The sequence below is a fragment of the Oncorhynchus nerka genome, linkage group LG22, assembly GCF_034236695.1.
Source record: "Oncorhynchus nerka isolate Pitt River linkage group LG22, Oner_Uvic_2.0, whole genome shotgun sequence".
In the NCBI taxonomy this organism is placed as follows: Eukaryota; Metazoa; Chordata; class Actinopteri; order Salmoniformes; family Salmonidae; genus Oncorhynchus; species Oncorhynchus nerka.
In genome coordinates, this window is record NC_088417.1 from 28621331 (window position 1) to 28632171 (window position 10841).

General features: G+C 43.3%; 1 protein-coding gene across 1 annotated transcript in view; it reads left to right on the forward strand.

Annotated features, from left to right (window-relative positions):
- Positions 1–8486, forward strand: part of LOC115105078 (matrix metalloproteinase-16) — a 73408-nt gene extending 64922 nt beyond the window's left edge. Inside the window, 1 exon segment of the mRNA XM_029626651.2 lies at positions 3587–8486. Coding sequence (XP_029482511.2) covers positions 3587–3915 — 329 coding nt within the window. The 3' untranslated portion in view covers positions 3916–8486.
- Positions 8487–10841: the final 2355 nt, after the last annotated feature.

Here is a 10841-nt window from a genome sequence, read left to right on the forward strand (position 1 = left end):
CAGGTAAACGTCTGGTACCATGGTTAACGTCGTAAACCCAGGTAAACGTCTGGTACCATGGTAAACCTCGTAAACCCAAGTAAACGTCTGGTACCATGGTACATTTTTGAAACACAGGTAAACGTCTGGTACCATGGTAAACCTCGTAAACCCAGGTAAACGTCTGGTACCATGGTACATTTTTGAAACCCAGGTAAACGTCTGGTACCATGGTTAACGTCATAAACCCAGGTAAACGTCTGGTACCATGGTAAACCTCGTAAACCCAGGTAAACGTCTGGTACCATGGTAAACCTCGTAAACCCAGGTAAACGTCTGGTACCATGGTTAACGTCATAAACACAGGTAAACGTCTGGTACCATGGTAAACCTCGTAAACCCAGGTAAACGTCTGGTACCATGGTAAACCTCGTAAACCCAGGTAAACGTCTGGTACCATGGTTAACGTCGTAAACCCAGGTAAACGTCTGGTACCATGGTAAACCTCGTAAACCCAAGTAAACGTCTGGTACCATGGTAAACCTCGTAAACCCAGGTAAACGTCTGGTACCATGGTAAACCTCGTAAACCCAGGTAAACGTCTGGTACCATGGTTAACGTCGTAAACCCAGGTAAACGTCTGGTACCATGGTGTAAACCCAGGTAACGTCTGGTACCATGGTAAACCTCGTAAACCCAGGTAAACGTCTGGTACCATGGTAAACCTCATAAACACAGGTAAACGTCTGGTACCATGGTAAACCTCGTAAACCCAGGTAAACGTCTGGTACCATGGTAAACCTCGTAAACCCAGGTAAACGTCTGGTACCATGGTAAACCTCGTAAACTGGTACCAGGTAAAAAGTAAACGTCTGGTACCATGGTAAACCTCGTAAACCCAGGTAAACGTCTGGTACCATGGTAAACCTCGTAAACCCAGGTAAACGTCTGGTACCATGGTTAACGTCGTAAACCCAGGTAAACGTCTGGTACCATGGTAAACCTCGTAAACCCAGGTAAACGTCTGGTACCATGGTTAACGTCATAAACACAGGTAAACGTCTGGTACCATGGTAAACCTCGTAAACCCAGGTAAACGTCTGGTACCATGGTTAACGTCGTAAACCCAGGTAAACGTCTGGTACCATGGTAAACCTCGTAAACCCAAGTAAACGTCTGGTACCATGGTAAACCTCGTAAACCCAGGTAAACGTCTGGTACCATGGTACATTTTTGAAACACAGGTAAACGTCTGGTACCATGGTAAACCTCGTAAACCCAAGTAAACGTCTGGTACCATGGTAAACCTCGTAAACCCAGGTAAACGTCTGGTACCATGGTACATTTTTGAAACACAGGTAAACGTCTGGTACCATGGTTAACGTCGTAAACCCAGGTAAACGTCTGGTACCATGGTTAACGTCATAAACCCAGGTAAACGTCTGGTACCATGGTTAACGTCGTAAACCCAGGTAAACGTCTGGTACCATGGTTAACATCGTAAACCCAGGTAAACGTCTGGTACCATGGTAAACCTCGTAAACCCAAGTAAACGTTTGGTACCATGGCAAACCTCGTAAACCCAGGTAAACGTATGGTACATTTTTGAAACCCAGGTAAACGTCTGGTACCATGGTAAATGTCTGAAACCCAGGTAAACGTCTGGTACCATGGTAAATGTCTGAAACCCAGGTAAACGTCTGGTACCATGGTAAACCTCGTAAACACAGGTAAATGTCTAGTACCATGGTAAACGTCTAAAACCCAGGTAAACGTCTGGGACCATGGTATTTTCCTACCAGCACTGACTTAGTTGACTTAATTGCTTTATTGAGGGAAGGTGAATTCCACAATAACGGAATTGAGCTTCGATTCAGATTTTTCACTTTACAATGTATGCCAAACAAAAACCATTGATTTCAAAGTTTAACAAACCATACAACTCTATGCACAAGGACTATTTTGAACATTTTACACTGAACATTTTATTATAACACATTTACTGGAAAACTGCAGATGTGAAGTTTGTAACAGAATTATGGTAAAGGTTTTTATGTGACCACATTTTCCTAAAACAATGTTAAATATCTGCTCTGAATTAATATTCAAAGATGTTGTTAGGAGTGTGTATTGGAGGCGAAGTCAGGTGCAGGAGAGCAGAGTGTAGTGAACAGGCACACTTTTTATTCCGGTCAAAATGACAGCACAAAGTAACATAAAATGTGCCCAAAACACGGAACATAGAACAAAAAGTAATGCGCGTAACAATATCCATAATATCAAAATACACATAACACAAAACAATCCTACACAAAGACATGATGGGGAACAGAGGAATAAATACATATGAAATTATTGGGGAATGACAACCAGGTGTGCAGGGAACAAGACAAAACAAATGGATTCATGAAAAATGGAGCAGCGATGGCTAGAAAGCCGGTGACGTTGACCACCGAACGCCGCCCGAACAAGGAGAGGACAGTCTTGACAGTACCCCCCCCCCCCCGTCGAGAGCCAGACCCTGTCCACTGGTGCGAACACCGGGGCCTCACTGCAGTGACGGCCCGCGCTGGTCTTTTGCTCGGCCCGCGCTGGTATCGCTCATCCGCTCCTACACACACCTTCACACAGTGCTCGGTCTTATGGTGGGATTATTTGTCTCTCTGAAATGAGAGACAAACAAATACATGTCTGTCATTGAACAACTGGGCCATGATTAGATAGTGAAAAACCACACCAATCTCTTCTATAATTTCTTTAAATAATAAAAGCTAATTTACCAACATTTCTGAAAATGGATATGGAAAATGGATATATAGGGGTTTGGAATTAAACTCTTCTTTCGCCCACACCAGTCAGAGCTCAACTAAAAGCCAAGTCTCTCCCTCTCTTCTTTCCCAAGATGAATCTTTCAGGACACTGCTCTCTCTCGCGCGCGCTCTCTCACTCCCTGGGTTGCTAACCGTATAAACAACTCAGCTGCCCATGTGATTTAGAACCCCATTCTCTCTGTTTCTCTCTCACTCTCACTAGCTCTCTCTCTCTTTCTCTCTCTCTTCCCTTCTAAAGAACTCCTCTGCTCTGTGCACTTGGAAATAGAGCGCATATCTCATCTATTCTTCCCTCTCTCTTTTCTTTGAAGAATTCATGAATAATGCAGAGAGGTATAGAGGAGAGGAGAGATGGGGAGTTTAGCCAGGTTGTCATGCTGGGGATATGTCACTGGTTTACAGAGTGTTTGTGGTCCAGTGTTTCAGGTCATCCAGAGAGGAGTAAGCACTTGTCTTTATCACTGCCAGGCTTTATTCTACTGGCCTGTAACCCCCAGGGATATATTGGGCGCCTGGAATAAAGAGAGAATTACAAACTACAGGGAAACAAGTTCTTTACCAACCTCAGATTGACATTCAAATGAATCCTGTGGAGACCATATTAGGACACTTAGACTGTGAACAGATTGTACTTAATTGTATTCTCTCTCTCTCTCTCTCTCTCTCTCTCTCTCTCACTCTCGCTCTCTCTCACTCGCTCTCTCTCTCTCTCTCGCTCTCTCTCTCTCGCTCTCATCCCCCTCTGTCACTTTCTTTCCATCACTTTATCTCTCCAGGTTTCACCTACTTCTACAAAGGGAAGGAGTACTGGAAGTTCAACAATCAGAGGTTGCGAGTCGAACCCGGTTACCCCCGCTCCATCCTGAAGGACTTCATGGGCTGCGACCTGACCCCCATCGACCCCGAGTGGCCGCCCACGGAGGACGTCGACATTGTCATTGAGCTGGAAAACGAGGCCAACACAGTGAAGGCCATTGCCATCGTGATCCCCTGTGTCCTGGCGCTCTGTCTTCTTGTCCTGGTCTACACCGTCTTCCAGTTTAAGAGGAAGGGAACGCCCAGACACATACTGTACTGCAAACGCTCCATGCAGGAGTGGGTGTGATGACTCTGGGTGACACACAGGGGTCCGCTAGTTGGACCAATATGACTTTATTATACCCTCTAGTATAATGGAATCAATGGTCCGGAAATGACATCCAGACAGGTGGTGGCGGTTGCAGTACGTCGGTGACTCCACTATGATCTGATCTCATTTTAGGCCTACTCCCAAGACTCCCCCGTCTTTTCAAATGGGGGCGGGAGAGGGTGGGGCCTTTGCCTAGATACCCCTCCACCCTGAGATTGAACAGAGGGTACTGTTATTTTGTATCCCTTCAACCCCCATTCCTAGCCCTGCCCTTTTAGGACGGCGCCTGGTGCAACCGCTCTTAAACGGGGAAGAACTTTCATGTGGCGTTCAACTCTTCCCATGGTGCACTGCGTCAGTCATCTTCCTGTTGTCATATCAGGCTGTCGCCCAATCAGAGGAAAACAGCCGGTTCTTATCTACAGTATCTTAGGTCTTAACCCCTACTGCACGCGCTCAGAAAGACAAAAGACCCCCAATAACAAATGTTGCTGAAGTTTAACCACCGAGTTACCAACTCCTCTCTCTTTTTATTGTTTTTTTCCTTCAAAATATAATTTATTTTTCAAAAATGAACGTTTTTCCAGTCCCCTTTAAAACAGTCCTGAAGAAAAATACAACCCAAACCAAATAAATACTTTTTTCTCTCTAAAGAGGGTGCTTTTTTTTTTTTCTTAATCATTTTTGCTATCACTTTCTTTTTCTTTTTTCTATCCCTGCTCTTCTTGATCGTTTATGCAGTGGAAACTTTGACTGTTGTGGCAGTCTGTCTCAAAAACAGGGGCCAAAATATTTTGCAATATTTTTAATCGCCTTAATTAAAGATCAATTGTGTTCTTCTTGTGTTTCATTTTCTTGTTTTTTGCTATTTTGTATACTGCTTTGTTTGTTTATTTGTTTACTTGTTTATTGAAAGAGCTGTTGGGGCCATATATTGGTTGCTATCCAAGATAAATAGTCATGGGTTCAACAAGCTGCGTGCCAAATGACACCCTATTCCCTAGATACTAGTAGTATATAATATCTAGGGAGTAGGGTGCCATTGGGGGCACAGACCATGTTCTATTACCCAGAGGCCTCAGCGCTGGTTTGCCAGACCACCAGAACAGGAGAAAGATTCTGCCTGTATATAGAGTTTAAGATATTAGTCAAAATAGGGAGGATGATGGTTCTTGAAAAAAAGCCACTAAAGTTGAGTGTTATGGTATTGTTATGGTATCTGACTTGATATATATATCAGTTTGATAGGAAAGACTGATAAGTTAAAGAGATTAAAATGCTGTTACACTATAGATTAGCTTATTGTTTGGTCCTGTCAACCGACACTTTACCCCTCTGAAATGGTAGTTCTGTATTGGTTAAGTTTGCATCCCAAAATAATTGTATGGTCTTTGTAAACGTACGGACAGACCGTATTTAATCTTCTTGACTGCCTTGTTGAGAGAGTTCTACTTAAGTCACAGACGCCTACTACCCATGATGCACTTGTCTCTCGACCGAGGACCAATAGGAGTGACAGTGACGTCAGTCAAGACAATGCAGTGTCTTCTCCTGTGTCCAAGTGCATGCAAGCATCTACATCCACGTTTGGACTGCTCAGAAAACCTCTACGGAAATAAAACAGAAGAAGTGGAAACCAACAATATGGACAAACCGGATTCACAGATACAGCAGTTTGTTCCTCCAGTGCTTGAAAACAGGTTGCAGTTACAGTTCGGTGGAACATTCCTGCAGGTTCCTTGTATGCGAATAGAACACACCATGTGGCATGCAGCTTGACCAGTGGTTCTGCCCAAAGCTTACGGAAGGACTCGATGACGATGCTCAAACTCTTGAATATACCTTTGTCTGCATCTATTTGTTTATGTTTCATGGCTGCGGGTTCCCTTTCTGGTACTATAAAAACAAAAAGAGTCATTGGAACCTCACGATTCAAATGGAAAATATCTCACCGGAGCTATAGGAAGCAGGCATTTAGGTCATTTCTTGGTAATTGGCGAGTTTAGGTTAGGTTGGCCAGAGGAAACTTGATTTGATTTGGTCACCGAATTCTAAAAAAAGTAACTAGTGTCGTTGCTTCATGGTGAGCAGTGTTTGAATGTGTGTCTGTTTCATGATAATGGTTTCTACTTTCTTTCTTTTTGCAAAAACAAATGCGACATCCTTCTTCCTTCTTCGTGTAAGACAGATTGGGACAATGGAAAATGTCCTGACAGAATTAATAAATTGATCAGTATATGATTAAAAAATGATGCCTTGAAACTCATTGTTTATATTTATATATACATGATATACCCAATGAAGTTGTGGCGTAAGGGTGTGTTATGTGAATAGTTTCGCTATGGGGGTGTGAGGTGGGATTTGACATGTTTTAGCTACGTGTGTAAGCTTGCCCCTTGTTGTGTTCTTAATGGTAAATCCTCAGCAAATCCAAACCACTTCGGCTCACAATCCATTTCTCTCAGAAGAGATTAACTCACACATGTCTGATGTGTAGAAAACAACTCGATTGGTTTGAGATGTCAAGACACAGTACAGTGCTCTCAATAGACATGTACTTAAACCTTATTTACCAGACACTCAGCAAGTATACGGCAGCCAGGACAAATACAACAAACTCTAAATATATTCTCCAAACTCTAGGGGGATTTCCTTAGTCTAATCCGACCACAAAAGGAAAAATGACAACATTTATATTTCAGACTTAAACCATGTTGATGTTTATGCGGGAAATACCAAGACTGAAAGCTCAACATCCTTCTAACTGGTATTATGTGTCACATTAAGTCGCGTGATAAAAATCAGACCTTTTAAAGATATGCAGGCATTTAAAAGCCCACTCTGTGATTCTTACAGCTGTTTTGGATCATTTAAAAGCATGCTGGATAGCAGGCTACAGGGCCAGACGCCAGACAGTAGTGTTTATTCTACTGCCACTGGACTCCAGTCCAGACGGTAACTAACTGCCATCAACAAAGAGGTCGACCCAGTTCACTTACTTGGGCTTTGGTTGTGGTCATGAACACATACGGGGAGTAAGACGATAGCCCTACTGTGGCTAGAGAGTTCACTGTTCCCCCCGTCACAATACAACTCAGCTGCAAAATGGCGTCTGTGCTGTGAGTCTGACTTAGACAATGGCATAATGGTTACAGTTATGTTTAGGGCACAATCCAGCCATGGCTTTCTTCTAGGGCTTTTTGTCTTCTGTTTGCACTTTTTACCACTTACCAAGTGATGCAAATGCACTCCTGTTTCTTTTCAAATGCCTGTGTGTGTGTGTGTGTGTGTGTGTGCGGGCGTGTTTGCCGCCTGCGTGTCTGCCTTTTACGTCTCTAGCATTACTTACCACTGGCTGTGTGCTTATTCACAAATGTAAGTCCGGGTCTCTTGTCTACGTCTACATGTCAGTCAGTGTGTGTGTGTGTGTATCTACGTCTGTATCTGGTTCTGTAGCTCGAGACTGGAGCCTGCACTATCCCTTGGAGACGTGTTGCTCTGGGAGGCAGGCTGAAACATTGGTGCTAACCGAACCTACAGAACACTAGCCAGGGCTGGAGCTATGGCCATGCAGGGCTAGTTTTATGGTGCTGTTTCTTCTTTCTGTTTTTTGGTAGTTTTTTTCCCCCTATTCTGTCATTGACTTAAACTTGAGTGATTACAACGTGAACAAGAGTAATACATTTTCATTTAACACGAGTCGTTACGGTGCAGTGTTTAATGGCTGTAGGTAAATGGAAAGCATATATCATCCTGGTGGTTGTTAATGTAATGTATCCCAGCAGCCACTCTGCTAAGAGACTAGGGTCGCTACTAAAAGGTCACAGGGTCAAGTAGTCACCCAGACCCAGTGGTGTATAGCCTGCGTCCCAAATGGTACCTTATTCCCTTTATAGTGCTCTGTGGGCTCTGGTCAAAAGTAGGACACTATAAAGGGAATAGGGTGCCATTTGGTACGCTCCCATAGCTTACAAGGTCTGATGGTATGGAGGAAAGAAAGGAGGGAGCAAGAAATTGAAAAGGTGAAGGTTATTTATGTTTCACTGTAATACACCAGCGATTGGAAGTGGGTTGGAAATACAGGTTGAACCTCTGTTTTCTGGAATAGCGAAGAAATATAAATAATTGTTCAACCATCTTCTTACCTCTTCTCACCATCGTCCACATCTGTTATCAACTTGTGTATCAGACAGAGAGTGGAGGGGTTAACAGTGATAACCACAGGACTTGTGTGTGTGTGTGTGTGTACTGAGTCAGATGTATGCTGTTCCATTGTATATGTGTGTGTACAGTATGTGTGTATCAAGGGGACTGACCCCCCCCTCATGCAAACACTATGCTATGTCTTCATTTTCCTGTATTCATGTCATTACATTTGGGGAGGGGTCTTATTAAGATAAATAAGAAACATAATGAACTACACATTAACCATCTTTTGTATACTATTTTCCATCTTACATACATGCTGAGCATCATTCTCTACATTGTGTTGTATCAATGGAGCCTGGATCCATCTTGTTGATCAATAAAGACATTTTAAAGATGTCCTCATTTGCGTTTTGTCATGTTCATGCAAGTGTGATACTAACACATCTTCTCCATGTCAAGTTTCAGTTTGTTTTCCATTGATGTTCACTAATATTCATTCGACCTCAGCAATATAAAATAAGTGAAATCACATTTCAGCTGTGTTTTCACTGTCATGAGCCAGGTCTTACTATGGCTGCAGTAGAGTATGTATCAAGGCAGGAAAGCATTGAACTATTTCCTCCATGGATGGTTTGGTCAATTAACAATTTTTACATCTTCATTATTGCATACAATACCACACCAGGGGTCATGTTGGGTCAAATATATCTTCCCACAGCACCTCAGTACTTTTACTGAACCTCCCACAAGGATAAAAAACACTTTTAGGAAGGAAGTGACAGGTGAGAGGTTTCTCCCAGGCCTTCAGTTAGCTCCCATATAGAAACAAAATACAGTACATTGAGTTCCATTCCATATATAAACTGTACATTAGAGTTCCTTTCCATACAGTACAGTACAATCCTCTCCAGCTGTGGTAAAGTAAAGGTCTGATCCAGAAATAAGCCTGTGTCCCAGATGGCACTCTATTCCCTATATAGTGCACTACGTTTGACTAGGGCCCATGGTCGAAGTATTGCACTAAGTAGGGAATAGGTAGCCATTTGGGACACCCTACTCTAACGCCTGGCTGTATCCCTTGGCCCCCAATAAGGTGTTCAGAACACACTGGATGGACATCTGTTTTCACTTTCTATCAACGGTTCCAAAGTTTCCCCCCATTTCAATGATACTTGCTGAAATGTACTTAGAACAACATCTAGTGTGGTATGAAAACATATTTAAGATGTGTTATATGTTCCAGACACTCAAATGAGATCGATCACTTAAAGGATTCCTGACTGTACAGTACTTTAGCTGTTTTAATCACTGACCCATGATTCAGTGTTTCCCAGGAGTTGCTTGAGACCTGAAGCCTGGTGTTAGCTCTCCGAGAGAATGCCTAGGCTTTAGAGCAGTGGGCAAACATAATCTTACAGGAGACCCAAACTAAAACAGTTATACTGTCTAGTGGGTCTCAGTCCTAGGTGCGTACATACACACTGAGAAACGACAACTTGGCTATGTACACGGGGTACCAGTGTACATTGAGGTAGATATGCACATATAGGTAGGGATAAAGTGACTAGGCAACAGGATAGATAATAAACAGTAGGTGCAGCGTATGTGAGGAGTCAAAAGAGTTGGCGCAAAAAGGGTCAACTATTTGAACCAGTCTTGTTGATGTGGATGGGGGTTTGCTTGGCTTCCATTTCCTGTTGTCCACGATCAGCTCCTTTGTCTTGCTCACATTGAGGGAGAAGTTGTTGTCCTGGCACCACACTGCCAGGTCATTAACCTCCTCCCTATAGGCTGTCTTAATGATGGTGTTGGAGTCGTGCACGGCCACGCAGTTGTGGGTGAACAGGGAGTACAGGAGTGGACGAAGCATGCACCCCTGAGGGTCCCCTGTGTTGAGGGTTAGAGTGATGGGTGTCTTGTTGCCTAGCGTCACCACACGGGGTCTTCCCGTCAGAAAGTCCAGAATCGAGTTGCAAAGGGAGGTGTTTAGTCCCAGGGTCCTTAGCTTAGTGATGAACTTGGAGGGCACTATGGTGCCAACCTTAGCATGGAGGGCACACAGGGACTATGGTGGTCTGCTTGAAACTGGGTCAGGGAGAGATCGAAAATGTCAGTGAAGACACTTGCCAGCTAATCATTAGTGATCGCTGTTCTGATGTCCAGAAGCTGTTTTCGGTCATAGGAAATTATGGCGGAAATATTATATGAAAAAAAGTTAAGATCAGAGTAAATAAATTGGTCAGGAGCCAGTAAAACGGCAGCTATCCACTGCAGCACCATTTCCCTTTTCAATTCTACACTTATTCCACATTGGTTCAACGTAATTTTATTGAAATGGCGTAGAAACACTATGGATTCAACCAGTGTGTGCCCAGTGGGAAAATAATTAGAAAGAAGAAATAGAAAAGGAAAGAGTGAGAGAGGACAAGAGAGGACAGGAGAAGACTAGAGAGGAAAGGAGAGGACAGATGCATAGTATGAGACTAGCCCAACACTCCCAGGCTGGCTATACGACTTGTACAGTACAATGCACTATACATCCATGTTTAAAACTCATTAGTAGAGAGGTTTCATAGGGTCGTACAGGAGGAGACAGAGACCAGAAACCAAGCTACGGTAATGATTGGAGGTAGTTATTGGTTTGAGACTTTCCCTACACTACACTTCTCTGTGCATTCAGAGAGACAAAGATTAGGTAATGATTGGAGCATCCAGGTGAAATTAGTTCCATTTATCACTCCATTGATTCCACT